Source organism: Eleginops maclovinus, chromosome 6 (genome assembly GCF_036324505.1).
Source record: "Eleginops maclovinus isolate JMC-PN-2008 ecotype Puerto Natales chromosome 6, JC_Emac_rtc_rv5, whole genome shotgun sequence".
In the NCBI taxonomy this organism is placed as follows: domain Eukaryota; kingdom Metazoa; phylum Chordata; class Actinopteri; order Perciformes; family Eleginopidae; genus Eleginops; species Eleginops maclovinus.
In genome coordinates, this window is record NC_086354.1 from 24,983,707 (window position 1) to 24,996,675 (window position 12,969).

The following is a 12,969-nucleotide window of genomic DNA, read 5'->3' on the forward strand; positions in this document are numbered from 1 at the left end:
AATCATGGGAAAAGATCCACTTCAATCAACAGGTTTCTTTCAGGGGGGCAGAAAGAGTTTAGCAGACCGAAGCAGCGCCTGCAGGCTGCAGCAGAGCGCTTCCTGTGGGCGGGAGACACAGAGCTTCAGGATTCGTCACGCAGCGCTCAGCTCGTCGTGACTCTGAGGATCGAGGTGTTATGAAAACTAAACGCTGTGAGTCAGCCGTCAGCGGGGCGAGGACGAATACAAAAGCTCTGCAAAGGATAGAAACATGAACCAGTAGAACGGATCCGTGTCACCTCGCTCTGCAGGTGGAGATTAGATTCTAGAAACCCTTTTTCTGCAGAGCTAGGAGCTCCTTTGATTACTACTGGAACATAGTGACCTCACTATGGAACACTTATGCTCCTATTGGCTAGCCCTCCAACACATTGTACGTGATAGGCTAAGGGGCGGGACATCTCCAAGCAGATATAGACCGATATACACCTGAACATCAGCAGGAGAGGACTCTTTAAAGTAGAGACTCTACATACTGATATACACCTGAACATCAGCAGGAGAGGACTCTTTAAAGTAGAGACTCTACATACTGATATACACCTGAACATCAGCAGGAGAGGACTCTTTAAAGTAGAGACTCTACATACTGATACACACCTGAACATCAGCAGGAGAGGACTCTTTAAAGTAGAGACTCTACATACTGATATACACCTGAACATCAGCAGGAGAGGACTCTTTAAAGTAGAGACTCTACATACTGATATACACCTGAACATCAGCAGGAGAGGACTCTTTAAAGTAGAGACACTACATACTGATATACACCTGAACATCAGCAGGAGAGGACTCTTTAAAGTAGAGACTCTACATACTGATATACACCTGAACATCAGCAGGAGAGGACTCTTTAAAGTAGAGACTCTACATACTGATACACACCTGAACATCAGCAGGAGAGGACTCTTTAAAGTAGAGACTCTACATACTGATATACACCTGAACATCAGCAGGAGAGGACTCTTTAAAGTAGAGACACTACATACTGATATACACCTGAACATCAGCAGGAGAGGACTCTTTAAAGTAGAGACTCTACATACTGATATACACCTGAACATCAGCAGGAGAGGACTCTTTAAAGTAGAGACTCTACATACTGATACACACCTGAACATCAGCAGGAGAGGACTCTTTAAAGTAGAGACTCTACATACTGATATACACCTGAACATCAGCAGGAGAGGACTCTTTAAAGTAGAGACACTACATACTGATATACACCTGAACATCAGCAGGAGAGGACTCTTTAAAGTAGAGACGCTACATACTGATATACACCTGAACATCAGCAGGAGAGGACTCTTTAAAGTAGAGACTACATACTGATATACACCTGAACATCAGCAGGAGAGGACTCTTTAAAGTAGAGACACTACATACTGATATACACCTGAACATCAGCAGGAGAGGACTCTTTAAAGTAGAGACGCTACATACTGATATACACCTGAACATCAGCAGGAGAGGACTCTTTAAAGTAGAGACTCTACATACTGATATACACCTGAACATCAGCAGGAGAGGACTCTTTTATTAACGATGCTTAGGACTTGAATAAAGGTGAAAGAAAGGATATCACGTTTTCTCTTCACACAGCAAACCCTTTCTCTCCCGTCAGAGTAGAAACAAGTCCAAAATAAAATGCACACTTTCATATCTGTCGAATCAGAGATGATGTTCCCTGACTTCTTCTGTCAGACGTGTTTAAGGAGAATTAACATGACAGCAAACTCCCACACCACGCAACAGAGAGACACACCGTTTAAAACCCGTCAGCGACGTTTGTGCCCTGAAACTCTTCTCAAAACGCTGCGTTTATGTCTCGTGAGCGTCATTGATTCAACCTTTGCAGCTACATGTACCAGATGTGTTGAGATGACGTCTATGCTCATGTTTCTCTTACTTCTTCCATGTGTACGTTCAGCTAACCTCAAAACACAACCAGGGGACACTAAAAAGTGATGCACACAGCTCATTTAGTCGTATTAATTTCTACTACAAAAAATAATATTACAGACGCTCGAAATCCAACTACATTAATCAGAATCAAAAATAATGTATTTATCTCAGGGAAGAATTGATTTTGCCCCATTTGAAAATAAATAATAAATATGAAATACAAGATAAAAGTATAAATCAAATAAAATCAAGTAAAATTTAATTAAATTAATAATAAATGAAATAAAATGAAATAAAATGCAAAATAAAAGTAAATAAAGTAAAACAACGAAACGAAAATAATTAAGTAAAATAGAAAATTAATAAAAATAGAATAAATAAAGTAAAGTCAAAATAAAATAAATTATTTAAATAAATAAAAGAAAGTCAATTAGAGTTAAGTAAAATAAAATGAAACAAAATAAAAAATAAAATAAGTAAATGAAAATAAATATGAATGAATAAATAAAATAGCTCCAGTCTTTTACATCGTCAGTACATCATCGGGATTATCGGCATCCTGCAGCTCCTCTCCTGAATCATCACTCACACACGTATAAAGTGAAGTACATCAGGAGTAAATCCTCTCCTCCAACAGGACGTCCTGTTCTCTGCTGGACCTGAAGATTTCTCATTAACCCGACAGGTGAACCCGGACCTACGACACACCATCCGCGCTGATGATGGTGCTGTCAGAACCCCATATTTATGTCTGTTTTCTTTCATGCCGAGTCAATAAAGTGACTGATGATGTGTCTGCTTGGTGATTGGTCGAGAAGGAGGCACACGTTTTAGCTTCAGCCAATCCCAGCGTCAGGAGGCATGAAAAGGTGAAACGTTGAAACTGATTTACTGCTTTTATGACCTCCTCAGACCAGAAGTCAGTGGAGTTTGTGGAGTTCGGGGAGTTGGAGTGATGGTGTTCAATGCTTCAAATGTCACAGCTGCTTCTGGAGACGCCAGTCCAACTTTGGACGAAACGCTTATGCATTTTTAGTTGTTTCGCAACTTCTTGTAGAAGTTTGTGGGCTGTTTTTCATCGTTTTGCATGCTGTGTGGACATTTTATGCACCTTTGTTATCTTGGTGTCTCTTGGTGGTCTTTTTGTCTCTTTCTTTTGGTTTCGCTCCTCTTGCATTTTGGTTGTGGTTGTGGTTTTGCATCACTTTTTAAACATTTTGCATCTTAATGTAGACATTTAGCAGCTCTTTCGGGTCGCTTTTTTGATAATATTGTGTCCCTTTGTGGTCTTTTTCTCCTTGTTTTGAACATTTAGCATCTCAAACATAGACATTTTGCATCTCTGTGGTCTCTTTTTGATATTTTTTTTGGTCATTGTGTCTCTCTTTGTGACTTTCTAATATGATATGTTATTAATAACTCCAAACAGAGGCTCTGGTTGAGCCCAGTAGTATCACTCAGTCCGTCACTTTGATGGAGGCAGACAGATTTCTTTCCTCAAACACTCCTTAAAATCAGTGTGTTCAGTTGAAACTGAGCCTGTCCACTCGTTGTGAGGTTGCAGCAACCTCCAGTGGCCAAAAGATAACATGCAGTGCAAGGAATTGTTTAGCTGAGACTTCTGAGAGGCAGTTCTGTTTGATTGTGACACTAAGGACTGTCTAGACGTTAATACATTATAAGTTGTATGTGTAAGTTGATCGCTGTGTGTGAGAAAAGCTTCTAACAAGTCGAGCACTTACTTCTCCTTTGCCCTCTTCTTGTCCTCCAGGTGGCGGTGAGCCTGCAGGCGAGATTCGGGGGTGAAGGAACACGGCGTATGCCAGAACTCCTGCTCCTGCTGCTCCTCATCCACCTCTTGGTTCTCCTTGTTCTCCTCTATCACCGGACTACACAGGCAGGCAATTTATTTAGAGAGCTTAAACACAACATATACTCAAACTCTACTTCATTGCATTTACATTTTAATGAAACTCTGTACTGTAGATGTTTGAATGAGCTTCTTAAAATAGTTCACTCAAAATGATTCCCTCGGTTTCTCTATTAAAGACAGAAGTTGGGGCTCACTCTGTGTTCTTGATGTCGGTGTACCAGCGTCCATCGAAGCCTGGTTTCCTCTCCTTGTTTCCTGTCTTCTCTCCTGCCTCTTCCCTCTCCCTGGCTCTCCTCTTCAGGTACTCCGTCTCCTGCTGCCTCACCGCCCTCCGCACCTCCTCCAGACCCTGAGAGGCTCGAATCCTCTCCGACCGGCTGATCTCCGTCCCGTCCAGACGCTGCAGCACGGAGACGAGTAAAAACTTTAATCAAACGATACTTCTGTCTACAAACGTACATGTATAGAGTATGTAATATTAGTGCACGTCATTGTGGAAGTGTTGTGTGTATTTCTTGTTGTCTTGCATCACTAAGTAGAGGTCTAGCCTCAGGTGGAGGTACCTGTAGTTGGGGCAGAGCTGCCACCACATACTGCCTGTATCCCTGGTACTCTGTGCACGGGTTTCCCACCAGGAAGAGCTCGACCAGGTGCACGTTGTGTTTCAGAGACTCCACGCTGCTCAGACGACCCACAAAGTTCACCGTCAGGTCCAGTTTCTGAAGGCTCTCACAGCCTGCACACAGGCACACACACACACACACACACACACACACACACACACACACACACACACACACACACACACACACACACACACACACACACACACACACACACACACACACACACACACACAGCAGATTTAAAAACCTAACTCAAGGTATTTTTTGTGGTGCGACGGTGCAAATGACCATAGTTCCCATATGGATCAAATACACAGAAACACAACAAACTGACCTTCAAGGTTTTCAATGACTTCAATGTTGTTCAAGGCCAGATTCAAGTACTCCAGTTTCTTCAGGCGACCCACATTCTCTACAACAAAAGATAAGATTGTAGGTAAGATATTAAACACAAACACTTATAGTTGATTCATCCAAAATGTCTATATTTAAACAAAGAAATATAGACGGAGGATAATCAAGTTCAGAGCTTTTTAAAATCTTTTCTAACCCTTGAACCTCCATGTAACGTTTGGTTCTATTTTCCGTTGCTATGCATCTCTTTTTAAACATTTAGAGCACACTTTCAACATTGATGTCTAGAAGGTGAGCCGGCTTCTCACCGATCCGGGGGATGAGGTTGTTCTGCAGGTAGAGGATCTTCAGCTCTTTGCACCAGCGCTCGATGTGCTCGATCCTCTCGACGTCCTGCTGGTGCAGAGTCACTTCCTCCAGAGAGAAGATCTCACCCTCGTTGTGCTCGGCCCGGCGGCGCACCAGATCCTCTGTGACTGATGGACACAACATTTATAAGGGTTACGTTTTGAAAAATAGCATAAAACTCAAAAAAACATCAGCAGGGACAGAAGAGTCTCCGTGGCTCTGTATTACTAACATTGCACACTTAAATAATATCCTACTTTCAAATTGTGTTAGCAGAAGTTTGACCCTTCATTGTGTTTATGTGTCAACAAATGTTCTGTTTTTGTTTCTACTTTGAGATGTTTATAAGTTATATTTGTTTATTTTCTATTTTTAAATGATGTGCAAAGCCTTGTTTTAACATGCTGCTGCAACAAATCTATTGCATGTATATCTTATCTTATCATTCTATGGCTATCTATGGCTCCTGGTTTTACTCTTGAGGCGGCTCAATTCCCACTAAATTGAGTCAAAGCTTGGCTCTATGCTGTGAAATAGGTCCGTAATGAAGTTGAAAGTTCAGGATAGTCACGTCCACAAAAACCATTGTGCTACAGGTGACCCTAAATAACAATAAACCACCATCGTAGGAAGTGCTAACTAAATACAAATAAAGTGATGTCAATAAATAAGGAAAATGCTAATTATAAACTCAGGCTTAATAAGCATTTTGGCTCCTGCAACTTTGCTAGGAATAGTAATTAATGTCCATTTAGTTTAGGTAGGTCAAGAAGTGTTACATCTACCCAGTTGCATCATTCAATTTAAGTTTGCCCCTCTTTTTATTTAATAAATGTATTCAATGTGTTCATACATTCACCTGGACTGTCATTTCCTTTATTTATTGGATGTTTTATTTTATCTTTACTGTATTTGCACCATTCAATGTTAGTGACTGTAAATAGGAAAGATAAATTGAGACTGTGGAACATATTTTCTGCCTTAAAGGTTTGTGAATGACTCTTGATTAATAACGTTATTAAGTTAGCTGTAGTAAGCTAGCAGCTAGCACGCTAAGTGTTTGTAGCAGTAGCTCCTGTGTTAAGTTAGCTGGACATAACTATCAGTAGAAGCTACACACATTAGTGCTTATAACCGCTAAAACTACTAGAAAGAGGTTCATTAAATAATAAATATGAATTATGGCTGAAGTTGGTTTGATAGCTCATTAGTGACCCAACAGTAACATTATCTGTTAGCATGAAGCTACCTAAAAAAATGATTGACAAACTTTGTTCATCTCGTCAGTAACTTTAAAAACTACAGTGATGTCTCGTTTAAAACACATATAAAGGAAACTTATCATTTACAAATCATACATACAAACTATGAAATGCAGTTTAAAAGTTAATAGTTTTATTTTGTGACATTTTTTATCTTTTTTAACTCACTGTGAACCATCTTCCTCCCTGTTGTCTGGCGTTGCCGTGGAGACCGAACTGGTGCTGCGTTCGAGACGGTGGGAAACACAAGTGCTTGTTCTTTTGTTTAATGGCGGGCGGCACTAATGTTGACCAGCGATCCAGAGAGAAATAAAAATAACATGACTTTTTGTCATGATTATTACTTTTTCATAGAGTTTTGACTTTTATTTGTATTTTTACAGAATGTGGACTTTTACTACGAATTTCTCTTTCATAGAATTTTGACTTTGTTATAGAATTTTGACCTTTTTTCAGAATTGTAACTTTCTCAGGATTTTGACTTTTTTTCGGATGTGATGTTTTTCTCAGAATTGAGATTTAAACCGTTTAAACTGCCATATTGAGCATTGATTATATTCTTATACTAATATTTTAACTTCTCTTTATAAATCCAGTTTCTCTTCAGTACTCAAATAAGGCTTTATTAAGTCAAAAAAACTGTTTCTGATTCTGAGCTTTTATTTTGAAAAGGGTGTTACGGAAGTTGTAGGAGGAGGAAATAACCGACCAACAACAAACAAACAACTGCAGCATCCTCCCATCCGTTTCCCCCGGTAAAAGCACTCAATACCCAGGTAACAGAAGTAGGACTTAACCCCCCTGGAGCTCACCCGTTTCGGCGGTGGTTACCGTTGTTTCTCGGCCGCTCAGCATGACCACTCACCGGGTGTTTCAGTCCCAGCTGTCCTCCATCATGGAGGCTCTGACCCGGGCTGCGGTGCTGGAGATCAGCGAGCTGCTGGAGGAGAGCTGCGCCGGCTGGAGGAGCGAGATCTCCCGCAGCCACATTGAGAACCAGGCGCTGCGGAGGAGGCTGGAGCTCCTGGAGACCGTCATCACCCGGGGACGGAGGCTGGAGAGCGGCGGGGAGGAGGAGGCAGGTGGGGGGGTCTTTATGGATGTCACTGTCGGTGAGTTTCGTGTTTTTTTGTTTTGTTTTTTAAATAAACAATCAGATACCTTTATTGGTCCATCAGAGCGGACGTTTACATGTTTACAGCAAGAGTAAATACCCTAAAAGCAAAATATGAATTAAGACGCATATAAAACATTAAAGATTTTAAAAAATAATTTTACAATTTACCAAAATAAAATCCAGGTGGACAACAATAGGAACAGAAACATCATTTGTCCCAGTGGGGAAAGTAAAACGATATATTGCACAGAATTAACTTATTTGTTCGGTTTAGTAGTGTAGTACTCAAAACGAAAAGTATTCTCATCATGGTACTTGAGTAAAGTAGATGTACTCAGGTCTTGTACTTGAGTAAAGTAGAAGTACTCAGGTCTTGTAATTGAGTAAAGTAGAAGTACTCAGATCTTGTACTTGAGTAAAGTAGAAGTACTCAGATCTTGTACTTGAGTAAAGTAGAAGTACTCAGGTCTTGTACTTGAGTAAAAGTAGAAGTACTCAGATCTTGTACTTGAGTAAAGTAGAAGTACCAGAGTGTAGGAATACTCTGTCACAGTGAAAGTATTCTAAATGTTCCTCCAGTGAAAGTAGAAAGTACTCTCCTCTAAATGTACTTAAAGTAGCGACAGTAAAAGTAGTCATTGTCTGATTGGTCCATTTCAGAATAATATCTCTGATGTGTTTTATAATGATTGATCATTAAAGTGTTCTCAGAGCTGGTAAAGGTGCAGCTAGTTTGAATGGCTTTGTATACTGCAGGGTAGCTGCTGGATTTACTGCAGGTGAACTCAAGTCTGATTTAAGGGAGATTATATTTACCATCATTCATCCTAATCTGCCTAGCAACTGAAGGGATTCAACAGATGGAGTGGAATAGAACTGTATTTCAGGGAAATACTAAAGTAAGAATATGTCAAAAAAGGACTTGATCACAACTTACTTAATACAGTTGGTTGGTACATATTCAGTAGTAAATATTTTGTGTGTTTCAATATTTTAACATGTTTTTGTTTTTGTTTTTCAACCCAGCTGCAGTCAGAACCAAACAGCCGAAAACAGATTTCTCAAGAATTGGAAGAGTCCCCGTGTGTGAGGCTACTATCGAGCTGACCCAAGCTATTAAAGAGGTGAGTTTAATTATCATTTCCTAAACACTTACTGTCACATTCCCACTGTCCACATCTCTGAATGTACGCTCTGATTAGAAAAGAATTGTCTGGTTTTGGTTTGAATTAGTCTCTTAAAAAGGATTTCATTCTGTCACCTTTGTATGTTCTGCCCTCAGGACTCCTCAAGCAGAGACGGAGAGGGCTCGAGCGAACAGGACGTCGTTCTGATAAAGGAAGAAACCACGAAAGAGGAAGTGAGCGATGATGCAGACGATCTGCTTCTCAACGAGGAAGGTGAGACAGAAAACAGACCCTTAAAGGTCCAGGATGTAGTTCTCAATTCAATAGTTCGCAAAATAAAAGCACAGAGGGTCACAGAAATCACCAGAAGAAGACAGACAGGAAGTAAACACTAAAGGGAACAGCAGAAGAAGACAGACAGGAAGTAAACACTAAAGGGAACAGCAGAAGAAGACAGACAGGAAGTAAACACTAAAGGGATCAGCAGAAGAAGACAGACAGGAAGTGAACACTAAAGGGAACAGCAGAAGAAGACAGACAGGAAGTAAACACTAAAGGGAACAGCAGAAGAAGACAGACAGGAAGTGAACACTAAAGGGAACAGCAGAAGTAAACAGACAGGAAGTAAACACTAAAGGGAACAGCAGAAGAAGACAGACAAGAAGTAAACACTAAAGGGAACAGCAGCAGAAAACAGACAGGAAGTAAACACTAAAGGGAACAGCAGAAGAAGACAGACAGGAAGTGAACACTAAAGGGAACAGCAGAAGAAGACAGACAGGAAGTAAACACTAAAGGGAACAGCAGAAAACAGACAGGAAGTAAACACTAAAGGGAACAGCAGAAGAAGACAGACAGGAAGTAAACACTAAAGGGAACAGCAGAAAAAGACAGACAGGAAGTAAACATTAAAGGGAACAGCAGAAAACAGACAGGAAGTAAACACTAAAGGGAACAGCAGAAGAAAACAGACAGGAAGTAAACACTTAAGGGAACAGCAGCAGAAGACAGACAGGAAGTAAACACTAAAGGGAACAGCAGAAGAAAGCAGACAGGAAGTAAACACTAAAGGGAACAGCAGAAAAAGACAGACAGGAAGTAAACATTAAAGGGAACAGCAGAAAACAGACAGGAAGTAAACACTAAAGGGAACAGCAGCAGAAGACAGACAGGAAGTAAACACTAAAGGGAACAGCAGAAGAAAGCAGACAGGAAGTAAACACTTAAGGGAACAGCAGAAGAAAGCAGACAGGAAGTAAACACTAAAGGGAACAGCAGAAGAAAGCAGACAGGAAGTAAACACTTAAGGGAACAGCAGAAGAAAGCAGACAGGAAGTAAACACTTAAGGGAACAGCAGAAGAAAGCAGACAGGAAGTAAACACTAAAGGGAACAGCAGAAGAAAGCAGACAGGAAGTAAACACTTAAGGGAACAGCAGAAGAAAGCAGACAGGAAGTAAACACTAAAGGGAACAGCAGAAGAAAGCAGACAGGAAGTAAACACTTAAGGGAACAGCAGAAGAAAGCAGACAGGAAGTAAACACTAAAGGGAACAGCAGAAGAAAGCAGACAGGAAGTAAACACTTAAGGGAACAGCAGAAGAAAGCAGACAGGAAGTAAACACTTAAGGGAACAGCAGAAGAAAGCAGACAGGAAGTAAACACTTAAGGGAACAGCAGAAGAAAGCAGACAGGAAGTAAACACTAAAGGGAACAGCAGAAGAACTGCTGCTTCTCTTTTTATTGCAGACTCAGTAAAAGGGGAGTGTGTGCAGACTGGTTCTGTGTGTGTGTGAGAGGTGCAATCAGCTGGAAGTTTGTGTTGTCTCTGCAGAGTTGGCGGTGCAGCTGTCGGATACAGACGACAGTGAAGCCGGACCCTCGGGGGGGCTGACCTCCAGCTCCATCATGAGGCTGTGGGACCAGAACAGCGAGGCGCCATCGGAGCGTCAGAACCCCCAGAGTGCACCGGGGTCTCCGGGCCGAGGAGGCGGCAGCGGCTCCTCAGACGTTGTGTTTGACCTGGAGTCGGACTGTGACGCTCCGGATAAACAGTTCCTTGTCGGTGGGGCAGGAGGGAGGAGCTCGCTGCCCGGGACCTCTGAGCTGAAAAGAGGCGGGTCCTTGATCTCATACGACACAGATATGTGCTCCTCGTGGACCAATCAGAGCCTGCCGCCTCACCGGCTGCTGGACAACAGGTCCGATCTTAACATCCCAACTTTCCCGTTAGGGCTCCAGCTCGCAGGATCCCAACTGGACCCGCTGGAGATGAACCGGTTCTGCAGGGACCGACGCTTCATCTGCAGCTACTGTGGGAAGTGCTTCACGTCGGGCCGCAGTCTGGAGACGCACGTGCGCGTTCACACGGGTGAGCGTCCGTACAGCTGCGCTCAGTGCGGGAAGCGCTTCACGCAGTCCGGACACCTGAAGACGCACCAGAGCGTGCACACCGGGGAGCGGCCGTTCGGGTGCCAGCACTGCGGGAAGAGGTTCGCCGGGAAGCAGAACCTGAGAATCCACCTGCAGAAACACCACGCGGATCAGCAGCAGCTCTAACCGGAGGAGGAGCTTCATTCATCCATGAGGGGAGATTCAGAGACACTGTGGAGGCACCTGTGGAGTGAAAGTCCTCTGAGCTGAGGTCAGGGAGAGAGCTCAAAGTGTAGATCATTCCAACGCTGCAGCCGACCTTATGACGGGCAACCAATCAGGTAACAGCTTTGCTTAGAGGCGCATGATAGCAGTACGTAACAATATCACAACAGTTTAACCGGCTGATTTCACGGCAAGGCTCTGCGTGATCGGCTAAGGGGGCGGGACCTCTCTCGTGACTCTGAGGGTCGAGGAGGAATTAAAAAGCTCTGCAAAGGATAGAAACATGAACCAGTAGCACGGATCGGTGTTTCCTCAATCTGCAGGTGGGGATTCGATTCTAGAAACACTTTTCCTGCAGAGTTAGGAGCTCCTTTGTTTACTTCTGGAACACAGTGACAGTAACACTCACGCTCCTATTGGCTAGCACTCCAAAACATTATACGCGATAGGCTAAGGGGCGGGACATCTCTAAGCGGTTGACCAATCACAGCAGAGCCGGCCAGCTGACCTATCAGAGCAGACTGGGCTCTGGTTTCAGACAGAGGGTGAAAAGCGGAGCGGCAGCACAGGCAGTCTGAGAAACATAAAGAGCTTTCGAACATTAGAGCATACAGACATGTCCCAGGAGAGACCGAAATACTGATAAGAACCGAGCAGAGTTCATCCTCTTTGCTACGCAGCGTTTTAACTTTGTTTATCCCACCAGGGGAAGTTCTGTTTCCACAAACACTGGAGGAGGAACCTGCTGAAATAGTGATATGTCTTTTCTATTGTGAATGTGCCCATACCTCTCTTAATGTTTTACTAGTTTTGTATGTTATTGTATCTTTTACATATTTCTAACTCGTGTGTAACACTGCTGCTGTGACGAAATAACTTCCCAATTTGGGACGAATAAACCCTCTATCTATCTGAAATGCTGCACGTGGATCTGTAAAGCAGGAACCAAATGATCAGCGGCTCAAAATTGTCGCCAAACTATTCGCCAAAAGTTCAATTCAAATTTCACCTCAATTGCCGCTGACCTTTTGCCCGCCAACCAATCAGCTAACAGTTGTGCTTAGCGGCCATAGTTAGCAGGGTACGTCACAATATAAAAGTGTATTTATTTATTGGCGTCAAACCCTTATAACGTACGATAAGTCAATCAGTAAAGTTTTCTGAATCGCACGATAAATGATCACTGTGATGTCCTTATATTGCGTAATACATTGATAACAATTTCCGATTCTTCCCTCCAAACATGGTGGGCCGTTTTGGGTCGACTTCAGCTCTTCAGAGTCCTGCAGAGAACGGCTGGGAGCTTGACTGTTGGTGTAAATCTGGAATTAAAGCATGCAAAGAGGAACAGTGTGCTTCAGTGGAGTCCCTCCAAACAGGATTATTGTTTATCCAGAACTCACTCTGCAACTCTCTCTCTCTCTCTTTGTCTCCCTGAAGAATAAAAACAGAGAACATGATTGATGAATTAAAGTAATTGAACCCGTTGGAATAACCTGCATTTATGTATACATGTTACAAAACACGCTCTGACCTTAAAAGCTTTATTCATACAGCAGGTGCCGCTCAAAGTGCTTTACACAGATCAGATGTTGAGACAGCAACATAAGGGGGTACAATAAAAACCATGAAACAGATAATGATCCCAAGACAAAAGTGTGTGTGTGTGTGTGTGTGTGTGTGTGTGTGTGTGTGTGTGTGCGTGCGTGTGCGTGCGTG

At 42.5% G+C, this 12,969-nt stretch overlaps 2 protein-coding genes across 3 annotated transcripts in view; one reads left to right on the top strand and one right to left on the bottom strand.

The window, feature by feature from the left end:
• Positions 1–7,450, bottom strand: part of dnaaf11 (dynein axonemal assembly factor 11) — a 20,917-nt gene extending 13,467 nt beyond the window's left edge. The window contains exons 1-7 of the mRNA XM_063886795.1: positions 7,276–7,450; positions 6,579–6,691; positions 5,109–5,276; positions 4,781–4,858; positions 4,384–4,556; positions 4,015–4,220; positions 3,690–3,836 (exon numbers count right to left, since the gene is read on the bottom strand). Of these exons, the coding sequence (XP_063742865.1) occupies positions 3,690–3,836; positions 4,015–4,220; positions 4,384–4,556; positions 4,781–4,858; positions 5,109–5,276; positions 6,579–6,588 (782 nt within the window). The 5' untranslated portion in view covers positions 6,589–6,691; positions 7,276–7,450. The remainder of the gene's footprint in view (positions 1–3,689; positions 3,837–4,014; positions 4,221–4,383; positions 4,557–4,780; positions 4,859–5,108; positions 5,277–6,578; positions 6,692–7,275) is intronic.
• si:dkey-7l6.3 (zinc finger protein 200) lies at positions 7,118–12,856 on the top strand. 2 transcript variants are annotated; one of them, XR_010166059.1, is made up of 5 exons: positions 7,118–7,522; positions 8,554–8,651; positions 8,810–8,927; positions 10,487–11,366; positions 12,522–12,856. XR_010166059.1 is itself a non-coding variant. In XM_063886796.1 (4 exons), exons 1-4 carry the CDS (start codon positions 7,264–7,266, stop codon positions 11,209–11,211), a joined length of 1,200 nt encoding a protein of 399 aa, XP_063742866.1. In that variant the 5' UTR covers positions 7,118–7,263; the 3' UTR covers positions 11,212–12,167. The 2 variants fall into 2 exon arrangements, 1 of the variants encoding a protein (XP_063742866.1); XM_063886796.1 differs by lacking the exon at positions 12,522–12,856 and having other exon boundaries at positions 10,487–12,167.
• Positions 12,857–12,969: the final 113 nt, after the last annotated feature.

Bases quoted from the DNA above. Each gene is read 5' to 3' on its own strand.
- si:dkey-7l6.3 (XM_063886796.1), top strand. From the start codon at position 7,264: ATGACCACTCACCGGGTGTTTCAGTCCCAGCTGTCCTCCATCATGGAG. The intron at 7,523-8,553 runs GTGAGTTTCGTG...TTTTCAACCCAG, and splicing joins CTTTATGGATGTCACTGTCG to CTGCAGTCAGAACCAAACAG. The intron at 8,652-8,809 runs GTGAGTTTAATT...TTCTGCCCTCAG, and splicing joins TGACCCAAGCTATTAAAGAG to GACTCCTCAAGCAGAGACGG.